Source organism: Zonotrichia leucophrys, chromosome 20 (assembly GCF_028769735.1).
Source record: "Zonotrichia leucophrys gambelii isolate GWCS_2022_RI chromosome 20, RI_Zleu_2.0, whole genome shotgun sequence".
Classification (NCBI taxonomy): Eukaryota; Metazoa; Chordata; class Aves; order Passeriformes; family Passerellidae; genus Zonotrichia; species Zonotrichia leucophrys.
Genome location: NC_088189.1, coordinates 2,377,636 through 2,390,048, shown reverse-complemented (window position 1 = coordinate 2,390,048; position 12,413 = coordinate 2,377,636). Strand labels below are relative to the sequence as shown.

General features: G+C 48.0%; 1 protein-coding gene across 1 annotated transcript; it reads right to left on the bottom strand.

Moving 5' to 3' along the window:
* Positions 1 to 2,652: 2,652 nt before the first annotated feature.
* Positions 2,653 to 11,783, bottom strand: TFAP2C (transcription factor AP-2 gamma). Its single transcript, XM_064729912.1, has 7 exons — positions 11,562 to 11,783; positions 9,944 to 10,420; positions 9,694 to 9,745; positions 8,081 to 8,303; positions 6,720 to 6,838; positions 5,283 to 5,424; positions 2,653 to 3,423 (listed from the first exon to the last, which is right to left on the bottom strand). Exons 1-7 carry the CDS (start codon positions 11,607 to 11,609, stop codon positions 3,138 to 3,140), a joined length of 1,347 nt encoding a protein of 448 aa, XP_064585982.1. The 5' UTR covers positions 11,610 to 11,783; the 3' UTR covers positions 2,653 to 3,137.
* Positions 11,784 to 12,413: the final 630 nt, after the last annotated feature.

The following is a 12,413-nucleotide window of genomic DNA, read 5'->3' as shown; positions in this document are numbered from 1 at the left end:
AAGACTTTGCTGTTGTTTCATGGTGCTGGCACAGCTTAGAAGGTGGTTGAGCTTCAAAAGAATATCCCAGTTGAAAATTAGAGCAAAGAAAAGCTGTAAGGTAATGGAAACTCCACATTTCCAGTGTCCCACACATATGAATAGAACCCGAGTCAGTACATTAGACAATTGACTGGCTTTGCTTGAATGCACGCAGGAATAAATGGAAACATCCTTATTTCCTATCCCAGGGGGCAATTATTTCACTGCCTGGTTTTGTGCATTAATAAAAAAAAAATTAAAAAAAAAAAAAAAAAAAAAAAGAAAGCAAGATTCCATTGTCTGGTAGCTCAAATATCTTTTCCTATATATGCTGGGTAAGCAGCCCAGCAGCAGAAAGAGGGAAAAAAAAGAGGAAAAAAAAGAGGAAAAGAGGGAAAAAAAGAGGGAAAAAAAGAGGGGAAAAAAGAGGAAAAAAAAGAGGAAAAAAAAGAGGAAAAAAAAAAAGAGGAAAAAAAGAGGAAAAAAAGAGGAAAAAAGAGGAAAAAAGAGGAAAAAAAAGAGGAAAAGAAAGAGGAAAAAAGGCACAGAACTGTGGCATTGCATTCTCTAAACAAGCTCTCACCATACCCAGCAGGTTTCTGTGCATAAATATATAAACTCCACAAAAATACCCTTCAGGAGGGCAGCTTGTTTGTGTTTTTCAGGAGTTCTGTTAGTCATCATGTGTCCTGGCTGTGCCTGTGCCTACAGATGGTCCAAAATGCTCATTTCTGAAATGCTACAATGAGTCTAACAAATGCAAAGGCTGGAATTTCACACCTCTTTAGGAGGGAATGGGGCTGGATTGCAACTCCAACCCGGCTTTTCCTCCCCGTTCAGCACTGACAGGCACTCAAGGCTTTGTGCTTCCCTCTCCTTTCTTCTCCCTGTGCACCTCCAGTGGATTTCCTGTGTCCTTTAAAGGGAAAATGAGAAGATAAAAATGGTTTTTAAGCAAGGTGCTCAGAAATGGTTCATTTTGCCTCTTTTGCACATTTCTGAAAGAAGCAGTGCCATGAGGGGACCTGGATTCTCACTGACAGCCCAGTGCCACCTTCCTCAAGGGCAGGGCCAAGGACACACTGAAGCCCAGGTTTAGGTTCCTTTTTCAGAAAGCACTGGAAAATCAAACTAAATTTCTCTTCAGGAAGGTTTGTTCAGCTATTTTGCATCTGAGACACCGAAAATTCCAGCTCCTGCCTCACTCCTATGGCGCAAAGCACTATGAGGAACTTCCTGCAAAACTTAAACTTCCTCAAATCAGCAAAATTCGGCCAAAACCAGCTGGGAGACCTCTCAAATCCCACACCCCATGTTTTTGTGAGTATTTAGACGCAGATTATTGCAATGCAGGCAGACTGAGCAGGAGCCAAAGCTGGTGGGATTGGTTTTTATGGAGAGGCAGCCTCGCAGGGTGTGTGTTTGAGCTGCCTGGTTAAACAGGCAAGATCATGACATCTTAGGAAGGGAGGGAAAAAAAAAAGAAAAAGATTCTTGGAGATACATAACGTGTTTAATTGAAACCATTAGTTTTACTGGCAAACAGCTTCATCTTTCTGTTCTGTTAATCCGAACAAAGTGCTGCAATTATGACTCAATACATAATGTCCTCTAGTGCTACTCATGTGCCCCACATTCCCCCAGCAGAGAAAGAAAACAGAGCTGCTCTCAGTTAACAAAACATTCCATGCTTCTAGCCAGAATACTTTTATTATATGGTTATCATATACATCAGAATTATAGTGGGAACATTTACAAATATGTGAAGATAGCTCAGAACCTCCGTTATTCACATACACACTAACTCACACACTCAGGTTTGGTTTTTTTTTGCATGTCTACTCAGTTATCAGGTGAATGATGCACAAAATTATTGCTTTGTGAACAAACACCTCAGATTAAAATCTAATCTTCAGTGGCAAGAATCGAGATTAAAAAAAAAAAAAAAGTCTTAAATACCCTGTATAACATACCTGTGCATAAACCTAAAGATATGTTTAGCTTACCCATTACCTTTGAAATACTTACCAAAATTAAAATTTGAAACCCATTTATAAAAAAAAGTATTAAAAAGTTCACCATTATTTACAAATCCGATTAAATTACACATAAATAAATATTTACATTCAACACACTGCTTCCCTTAATACACATAAAGCCTCCCTGGAAGTATTTTTTGGCCTTGGTAGGCAAAAAAAAATCTAAAAAAAAGTTATGTGCCTATTCTTTCAAGTTTCCCCCCCAAATTTAAAAACAAGACAATATAAATATGTGAATAAAGCTGCAATATCCTTAGACACAGAAAGTGAATTTTCTAAAAGTATTTTCATTTTGAACTAGTCCTCGTTAAAAAAATACCAAGATAATATAAACTGCAGGCAACATTGCTGCAGTTTTTAAAAGCCTGAATATTTCTGTAAAAAATTAGCATGTCAAATGCCATCTGAAGTCTAGAAGGATTTTAGTACTCTATGTTAATCTGAAAATAAAGGAAAAAAAAAAAGAGAGAAAAAAAATAAAGAAAGAAACTAAACGGATTTTAAAAAACAACCCCACAGAATAATCTTACAATTTTCAGGTGTTTATATAAAAAAAAATTAATGTACATAAATCTCTATACCACTGCTTAATACTGTTTTATTGTTACTGTTGTGTTTTGAGAGAAAATGAACCCCTGAAATTGTATCAGAGAGCAGAACAGGCTTCCATCTAAAATCTGTCTCTTAAAAACTACACATGAAGCTGGTCAGCCACGAGATACTGAGATGTGGAAAAGGAATCTAAATAAATTTCTGTGGATAATTCCATCAACCCCCCCTTTATAGCACCACTGTAACAGCAAAGGATTCAGTACACTTGTCCCGAGTACTTATCTCCAGGCAATTGCTCCACACAACAGGGATACTGCAGCTTTTAGCAACACTTGTGTCCCACGGATCCAGCAGGAGTGAAGATCCTGAATGATTTTTATTTTCCTCCCCTTTTTCCCCTTGTTTCTTAAAAAAAAAAAAAAAAAAAAAAAAGGAAAAAAAAATAAAACCACCCAAATCTCTATGCTCCCCCTGGCAAGAAGATGAGAGTCTGTGTAGGAGGAAGGGCAGAGTCTGGTTTTCCTCTCACTTCCTGTGCTTGTCCATTTTGTCAATGGTTTTGTTGGTCTCTGCGGGGCTCTGGTCGCCAGCGTTCATGTAGGATTTGTCTGCTATTTTTAACGCCTCGTTTAGGTAGTTCTGCACGGATGTCATGGCAGCGCAGATGGCAGCGCTCCCAAAGCCGTGTGTGATCAGGCTGAAATGAGTCAAACAGCCCTGGATGCCAGGGTCCAAGATGGGGCTGGGCCGCGTGTTTCCAAGGGGGGTTCTGTCCTGAGTGAGGAGGTCGGTGAATTCCTTACAGATCTGCCTGCAACACACACAAAGGGCTCGCGCTTTACACCACGGAAACAAACCCAAATAAATACGGGAATAAAGCTGCAACATCCTCGGACGCAGAAAGTGAATCACAAATAAACTGAAATAACAAAGAGATCACAAATAAACTGAAATAACAAAGAGATCTGCATCGAACGTTTGGCGTTTGTGGCGGGAACTAGGAGAAATTCAGCGTCTAAATTTAACACAAAAAAAAACCCCAATTAGCATCGCGTTCAAACTGGATTGGATTTCCAGGTTTTTGTTTATCAGCACCACTTCCTGATGAACCTTCTGCTGCATCCCCATCACAAAAAAACTCTGCAAAACCAACTCTGCACCTCTGGTGCCTGCCTGGCTCTGCATCGTTTGCTCCAGATTTGGGGTGGGAATTCAGTGCTGGTTCCTCTGAGAACTTTCCCAGCTGGAGCAGCTGAAGAGGAGATTTAATTTAGTTGTGTATATTCCGTGTATATGTAGGGAGGCCGAGGCCCTGATCCTGCAAACACTCACACATATGCCTGGCAAAACATGAGTGCCTAATAATGCTCCAGCATATGTTGTTTGCTGCTTGTAAATCTGTCCCCTTGAAGGGATTTCACAGGAGCTGAGCAATCTTAACAGAATCATCACTTTATCAGAATTTCTCAATCACAAACGTCTTCCAGGGGATTTTTATTAGTGCCAGTAACAATGCCAATAAGGAAAATACTCAAGAGCAGGAGGAGTGCTTGGGAAAAATTAGCACAGTGTTTAAACTATAGGCAAGGGAGAGTAGATTCTTAGATTTATACATTTTTAAGAGATCTATTATTGTAAAAGATTTTTTTTAAAAGAAGGCTGAATGGATTCAACACCAGGAGTGTGTTTTACACTCCTGTTGTGAACACAAAGCCAGGGCACTTTCTCAGCAGCTCAGGCAGGTTTTTCTGAGCCCCTCTGCAGAGTGAGGGTGCTGCCAAAAGCAGGGAATTCCATCCACCCCAGACCAGAAACCATCCCAGAGCAGAACAAACCAAAGCTCTGCCAAACCTGAGCCTGGGAGAGGAGCTCAGCAGGGGAAAGGGGAAAGTTGAGCTCTACAAACACCAGTTTTGGATAAGCTCAACTCAGCCCAGGGTTTATCACAGGCACGAGGGTCTGCAGCACAGCCAGAACAAAGCTCCCTCCTTCCCCAGGTCTGTGACTGGGATTTATTGGAGCACAGGGACTTTCCACACCTCCAAAGGATGCTTCCAGTGAACTATAAACATCTCCAGCCATAAGAGGGGAAAAAGGGACTCTCCAGCAGCTCCTGAGTGCCATGGGAAGCTGGGAGCTGCCAAAGGGAGCACATGGGGGCTGAGCTGCCCCTGCTCCACTCCTGGCCCTGCCACACCTACAGACACCTTGTCCTTAGGGACACCTTGCCCTTAGGGCTCTCCTGGTTTAGGATTTTTCCTGAAGCTTTCACTGCATTTGAACAGAACTGGTCCGAACTACTTTAGTTACCTACAGAACTGTTACCCCTTATTATTGGTTCAGACTAAAATAAAACTGCTGCTAGAGACACCTTTTCCTCAGGGCTGTCCTGCTGTAGCATTTTTCCTTGTTACTGCATTTGAACAGAACTGGTCCAAACTGCTTTAGTTACCTACAGGATTGTTACCCCTTATTATTGGTTCAGACTAAAATAAAACTGCTGCCACAGCTGAATTCAAACCAAAACCAAATAAAAAGAATTGCTTCATCTTCCTAATTAAAATTACACACAAAAATCCGCCAAGCTATCCCCCAGTCGCAGACAGTCAGAGTCAGACAAAAACACGCTCAAAAAGGGGAGAAGAAATAAAATCCAAGCTGGAAGCTTACTTTGCAGCAAGCAGCATGTTCTTCCTGTTTGCCATCTCGTTGCGGCCCATGTGTGGTCTGGTTAAATACTCAGCCACTGCTTTGGAAGGAAATTCTGTCTCACACACGTAGCCAAAGTCACGAGCAAGATGCACAGCTTCACCTGGGGGGGTGAAAGGGAGGGCTTGGTAAATGCTAAAATATCATTTATTGTAAGGAAATCAGGGACATTAAGGAAAAAGCACTGTGAATTTCTGAAGTGTATTTCTGTTTTGGAAAGCAACATCATTCTGTCACTTACTAGGATATTTTAATTGATGGATCTGTTTCTTTGTAAGTTTGTATCGAGAAAAAAGAAATTTACAGGGTGACTGCTACAAAAAAGAATTCTCTTGCTTTTGTACTAGAAAGAAAAGTTCCTGTCTCTATCCAGAACAACTGCACAGCAAAGGACTCAATTCAGTCAAGATCAAATTGTCCACTGATATTTAAAAATATCTGCCAAATAAATCCCACATTATAATAAAGTTTTATAATAATATTTAAAAAGTTATGTAATGATAATAAAAGTTTTCAGTTGGTATGCTCTTGAAATATTTTTTCATAAGAATTTTCAGACAGAAAACCAAACTGCAAGGTGTATAACCAGGTCACTTTTTTTTCTTCATTAAAACAATTTGATCAGGCTTAAGATAAAAGATTGGTGTCATCAGTGCAATGTGCCTGTGTGCCTGTGAACACACATCAGCTCTCCAAAACTCCCAAGCAAAGCTTTTAAAAGCAAGTTGCTGCATTATAAACAGCAGGAAGGTATTGTTAGATCATTTTTCACTCTTCCCATTTCAGTTGCTGCCTGTATTCCTATTAAACTGTGCCACTACCAGGAGCTGCTTGGAACAGGAACACCAAATGTAAACCACACACACATATACACACATTTATACACACCCTTCAGGTCAGCCCCACTGACAGAGGGGCCACAGAGCATGGCCCACATTAAAGGGGCTCCAGTTTCCTAGCAGGAAGCCCAAAGCTATAAATCTCACTTTATAAGCTTGTTTATTAGCAAAGCTTCTGAGGACACCGCTGAGGTGGGGCAGGGCTGCACTCAGCTGCCCCAGAGTCCCCGGGTTTCCCAACAAGAAACCAACCCCAGCAATGCCACGAGTTTCACCCCTTTTGAAACCCAAAACATCCCTTGGGAGACAGAGCGGGCAAAGGTGCCCCATCCTGGCAGGCAGGAATTCTGCATCCCTGCAGTTTGGCTGGGTTTGGGTGAGAGAGCAGCACAGCCCTTCCCTGGGTGCTGCAACATCCCCACCTCGCTCACTTCAAAACAAACAGAAAACCCCAGATTCATTTCAGGGACTTTCTAAGCTTTCCATGCTTTGCCCAGAGGATAAAAGCTGTGCACAAGGGGAGAAAGTTTATTTTTAAGACACACACTCGGGGACTGACCTTCCACCAAAGATGTCAATAGTGTCACATTTGCAGCTTTCCTTCTGCCAGCAGGAAGATTCAAGCCAATTTTATCCAGTTTTTCCCTTAATGATCTGCCACCATTTTTAGATTTGGCTCTGTAATTAAAGAGGAAAAAAAAATGGCCTTATTTATCTTCAGGGAACACTTCTTTTTAAGATGAGAAATTCCAGTTACTGACATTCAATAGGGTTCTACTGGGGTGGGGAGAAAGATAAAAAACAGGCTCTTTTCAAGTGACCTACTTTTTAAATGCTCTACTCCAATCCAGCCAGGATGAAACACAGCAGGTCAAAATCAAAATATTTCAAAGTGCACCACTGAAACCAACAGTTGTAGAATGATCACAAGCCAAATTAAGTGTATGCAGAAAAGGATGTGGAAAATGTCCTTGCAATGATTAATCACGAGATTTAATAAAAAAATCATTCCACGGGGTTTTGGGAATCAGAGACAGCTCCACGTGCTGGTTTTGAGACAAAACCCTCAGCTCTAAACAGAGAATGAGAATCGCTGTCAGAGCTGTTAATAGCACTTCTCCAGAGGCAGCAGAAGTGCAAAGAAGTTTTTATTTGCAAAGCCTATTAGGATTCAGCGTCGTTGGGCTGCTCAAAAAATCAGGAGCTGACTGAGAGGCTCTGTGGCTGTGCTGGTGTGGCTGTGCTGCTCACACACAGCAAAACAAGGAAAATACAAATACAGGGGGTGAGATATACAAATACAGGCAGGGCAAGGAGGGTCCACCCAACCTTCCACACACAGCAAAACAAGAAAAATACAAATACAATCAGGGCACAGGGGTCCATCCAACCTTCCACACACAGCAAAACAAGGAAAATACAAATACAATCAGGGCACAGGGGTCCATCCAACCTTCCACACACAGTAAAACAAGGAAAATACAAATACAATCAGGGCATAGAGGGGAGGCTGGCAGGGCAGGGAGGGTCCATCCAACCTTCCACACACAGCAAAACAAGGAAAATACAAATACAAACACGGGCACAGGGGGAGGCTGGCAGGGCAGGGAGGGTCCATCCAACCTTCCACACACAGTAAAACAAGAAAAATATAAATACAAACAGGGCACAGGGGTCCATCCAACCTTCCACACACAGCAAAACAAGGAAAATACAAATACAAACAGGGCACAGGGGAGGCTGGCAGGGCAGGGAGGGTCCATCCAACCTTCCACACACAGCAAAACAAGGAAAATACAAATACAAACAGGGCACAGGGGGAGGCTGGCAGGGCAGGGAGGGTCCATCCTACCTTCCACACAATAAAAACACAAACAGGGCACAGGGGGAGGCTGGCAGGGCAGGGAGGGTCCATCCTACCTTCGCAGGACTCCTCCTAGCAGGGAGGCATTGAGACACTCCGGGGGCGAGAGCCGCCTCTGCACCTCTGCCACTGTCACTTTGTACTTGGACGTGGAGCTGAGCAGGGACAGGCGGCCCGGCACGGAGCAGAACACCTCGTTGGGGTTGATCACCACCCCGATCAAGCCATCCTTCTGGCAGGGCAGGCTCAGAGCGCTGTTCTTCGTTAGGGAGATGGGACCTGAGGGTGGAGTAGGGAAAACAGGGATTTTATAAAAGGGGAAATTAAATAGAAAGTGGCAAGCGGGTTTTTTTTCTATAAAAACAAGCCAGGAGAGAGGATTTTGTTTGGTGTTAAATGCTCATGTCACTGCCCCCATCTCCAACATCCATCCACCCAAAGGGCCCCAAAACTATTCCTGACCAGCTAGATTTTGCCACTGGATTGCCGAACACAACCAAGAACGATTCTCAAAGCACACAAACCCCACACCAGCAGGCTGCAAGGTAGCAAAGCCGCGCTCACAAAAACTCCGCGCTACAGCAGACTCCAAATTAGCATCCTCCAGCTACTGCCAAAACTCTTCCCGAGCCAGGGCAGGGAGAAACCTCCCGGCTCCTGCTGGGCTTCATCTTCCACCTCGCACACGCAGATTTGAGAAACCGCCCTCGGAATTTAATCCCAAACAAATTCCTACCAGAGAGCAGCACTACAGGGAGGGACGCAGCCCAGGGGAGAACCGAAAGTAAAGGAGCTGCTCCTCGTTAAGAGCTTCAGCCTTTGGGTGAGGAGGGACAACAAAGGCTTTGGAGGAGCAAACCACAGATCCGGCTTTTCCATCCCCTCGCGAATCCGCCCGGTTCTGCTGCTGAAAGGGTTAAAGAGCCGAGGTCGGCCCCACTCCCGGAGGGGGAAGATTTGTCAGTGGTGCATCTGACAGCAAAATTATTCTCCCATGAGCTAAAGGCAGCAATCAGCGCTCTGACACACACTTCTGCTTTTCCTCAGTTAGGTATTTGTTTGAAGTCTTCAGAGGAAACTTCTGATTTTTTTTTTTTTCAAGCACAAATTTGTTTAAAAACAAAACCAAGGAAAAAAAACTAAATTACTGTAAATTGAGTCAATACGTCTTCCTCCTTCCTCAAAACCTCGGCTACAAACCAATTTCGATTAAGATAAAGCCAAACAGTCTTCTGCCAGCGAACTCGGTCTTTTCTCAAGACTTGTAAAGAGGTTAAAAAATTGGGAAAAAAAAAAAAAAAAACTATCTTCGAGTGCTATCAGCAACAAAAAAACCTCAAACAAACAAACAAAAGAAAAGTCCCGTGTCACTTTACACACACGTACTTCAGGAAAGATTAAAATCGGTTCAAGGTCCTGGTTCCGATTAAAGCCACAACACAAGAGGAGCACACGAGGGGGGACAGCCGTGTCTCACAGCCCAGGGCAGTTTGTCCTTCGGACAGCATCAAAAAAATCCAGCGACAAAGAATGGAATAAAAACTCCTCTGCCCTCCCGATCCCAAAGGATCGTTCTTTATAAAAATAACAGGGCGTCACTTCATCGGCGCGTCATGAAACTTTTAACTATTGACAAGGGAAAGTAAAACTGCGGTGCCACCTTACTGACCTTTTCTAATGACTGTCTGGTCATGCATTAGTAAGTGTTGATCTTCCACATTCTGGAAAGAGAAAGGGGGAGAAAGTTTCGCACCTGGAAGAGCCGAGAGGGTTTAGGGAAACCCATCCCCTCCCCGCGCACCCGCACCCCGAGGGGCGAAGGGGACAAAACGCGGATTTCTCTGCACGGACGGGGATGGGATGTGCGGGAGGACACGGCGCCTGTCCCGCTTTGCCGAGGGGCTCCGGGCTCTCCTTACCTGCACCTCCTCCATCTGGTGGGCCATGTCGTGCAGGCCCAGGTTATCGGCCAGCGCCGAGGCGTCCAGGCCGTGCCCGTGGGGCAGCAGCAGCTCGGAGCGGCGGAAAGTGTCGCGGCGGCTGCCGGCGGAGCCGCTCTCCAGCGCCGAGAGGTGCGGCACCAGCCCGGGGCGCCCGTGCGGGGCCAGCCCCGCCGCCTCCTGGCTCTGCCGGTTCGGCCAAGCGCTCTGCTGCTGGCTGGGCGGCGGCGGAGGCGGCTGGTGCAGCGGGTTGATGGAGAAAGGGTCCCCGAGGTGCGAGTAGGGGTCGCTGGACTGCGAGTAAGGCAGCGGCTGGTACGGAGGGGGGAAGTAGGGCGGCTGGAAGTCGGAGGCGCCCGAGTGCGAGAGCGGCGGGGCCGGGCTGTACAGGTGCTGGCTGACGGCGGAGAGGTGCGGCAGCCGCGGGTTCCCGTTGCTGCTGCCATCGTGCCGGTCCTGGAAAGCACACAGGGGTGGGGGACAGCGGGGTGGCCGTCAGCAGGGTCAGGGGACGCGGCGGCCGCGGGTGGTGGCGCTTGGGAAGGAGAGAGGAGAGCGAGAGCCGCCCCGCTGCTGCCCAGAGTTTGGGGTTTTTAAGGCGCTTCGCGGAAGGAATCAGCCCCGCTCCCAGGGAAGAGCTTACAAAGCAGGTCTCGCTGCTCTCCTGATCGCAACTACACCAGAACAACCCTTCTCCCGCTTGTGCGAGTCAGCAGGGGAATCATTAAAATCAGAAAAATTCAAATCAGAGGCGCAGCCGCGTTTCCGCCGCGCTGCCTCGGCGGGGCCAGGGGGGGCTCGGAGGGATGGGGACCCCCGGCCCTGCCATCCTCCCCACCCCGAGGGGCGCCCGGGCCGGGGCTGCCGGCTCTGCCCGCCGGGAGGGAGCGCGGTGCTGCCTCCAGCCGTGCCATCGCCGCTCCTGCCCCATTTCCAATCCCAGCGCTCAGAGCTGAAATGTCTACATCGAGCTGATCCAGGGATTTAGCAGCTTCTGGCTTCACGGTCATTAAAATAACAGGGCTAGTTAATAAGAGGTGAATGGGGTCCCAATGGAGCGTGAAGCGGGCACTGCGGCTAATCTGCAGGAGCCGAGCAGGCGGAGCCGGGGGGGCACAGACGAGTTCGGAGAGATCAAAACCCGGGAGCACCTCGAGGCGGGTGGGAGCTGCTCCCGGGGAGGAAAAACGTGGGAAGGAAGGAAGGGTTCGCCCTGCCCGGCTCAGCAGCTGCTACCTGCCGGCCCCTCCGCATCCCTGCGGTGCGCTCCGCTCCCACGGCCCCGCGGCTCCGGGGTGCGGGAGCTGCTCCATGCGGGATGCGAGCTCGGCTCTCCCAGCTGGGACCCATTTAATTCAAGAGTTCAAAAGACTCGGTAAAGAAAAATAGAAAAATACGAAAATAAAAATTCGCACCTCCAAAGGAAAAAGGAAAAAAAAAGAAAAAAAGCCAAGCGGGCTGCTGGGGCAAGGAGCGCTGCCGCTCCGGCGGGGAGGCGGCGGGGCTGGCAGCGAGCGGGGCCGGGGGCGGCGGAGCCCCGCGCTGCCCCGGCAGCACCCCCGTCCCCCGGCGGCCACCCCTCCCCGCAGCCCCTCACCTCGCAGTCCTCTTCGTACTTGACATTATCTGCTAGTTTCCACAACATGGCGTCCAGCGTCCGGACCAGGTGCGCGGTGCCGCGGACAGAAGAGCTCGGCCCCCGCCACGGGCGGTAAATCCACGCCGGCGCTGGGCGAGAGCAGCGGCGCCCCGGACGGAGCTCAGTTGGCAGGCATGAAGGCAGCTGACGGACTAACCCTCCGCGCTGCTCGTGGTCACTCGGGCTTTTTTTCCCTGCCCAGACGCCCTTAATGGCAATAGGATTATCCTAACTCCTCCCCAGGGATGGCTCGGGCGCCGCGGCCGCCAGCCACTCAGGAGGGAGCGCGCAGCCCCAAGCCACTCCTTCCGCGGCCGCGCAGGGCGGGCGGGCAGCGCCGAGCCCGCGCCCCTCCGCGCCCCTGCTCGGCTGCGGGCCGGGGGCGCTGCCCTGGGGAGCGACGGGGGGCACGCGTGGGCACCCCGGGCTGGCCGCGGCTCCCCCGCTCTGCGCGGTTTTGGGGCACGGAGCTGTGTTTTCCCCGCTCGCCCACGCGTGTATGGGCTCTGCTGAACCCCGCACTGCGCCGCCCCCACGGCCGGCCGCGGTTTTGGGCGAAACAAACTCGGGAAAAAGTCCTCGCAGCGAAAGCGAGAAAGTCCGAGCGCAGCCGGGGTTTCAATTTGCATAATTGTCAAGAGTTTGAATTACTGATTACAACTTGTAAGCTACCAATGTTTAAGGTGTAATTTACTTAATGATCCGACAAGATTATTGCAGTGGTGTCGAAGCCCCGGTAGGTAAAGCAGCCCTGATTCAGCGTCCCCGATCCGGGGCTCTGTGAATTTTGCAACTGGTTCCTCGCATCTC

Coding starts and splice junctions, on each gene's coding strand:
- TFAP2C (XM_064729912.1), bottom strand. CDS start 11,609: ATGTTGTGGAAACTAGCAGATAATGTCAAGTACGAAGAGGACTGCGAG. Junction 9,746..9,943: donor ACCAGATGGAGGAGGTGCAG/GTAAGGAGAGCC, acceptor TTCTCTTTCCAG/AATGTGGAAGATCAACACTT. Junction 5,425..6,719: donor ATTGACATCTTTGGTGGAAG/GTCAGTCCCCGA, acceptor TCACCCCCCCAG/GTGAAGCTGTGCATCTTGCT.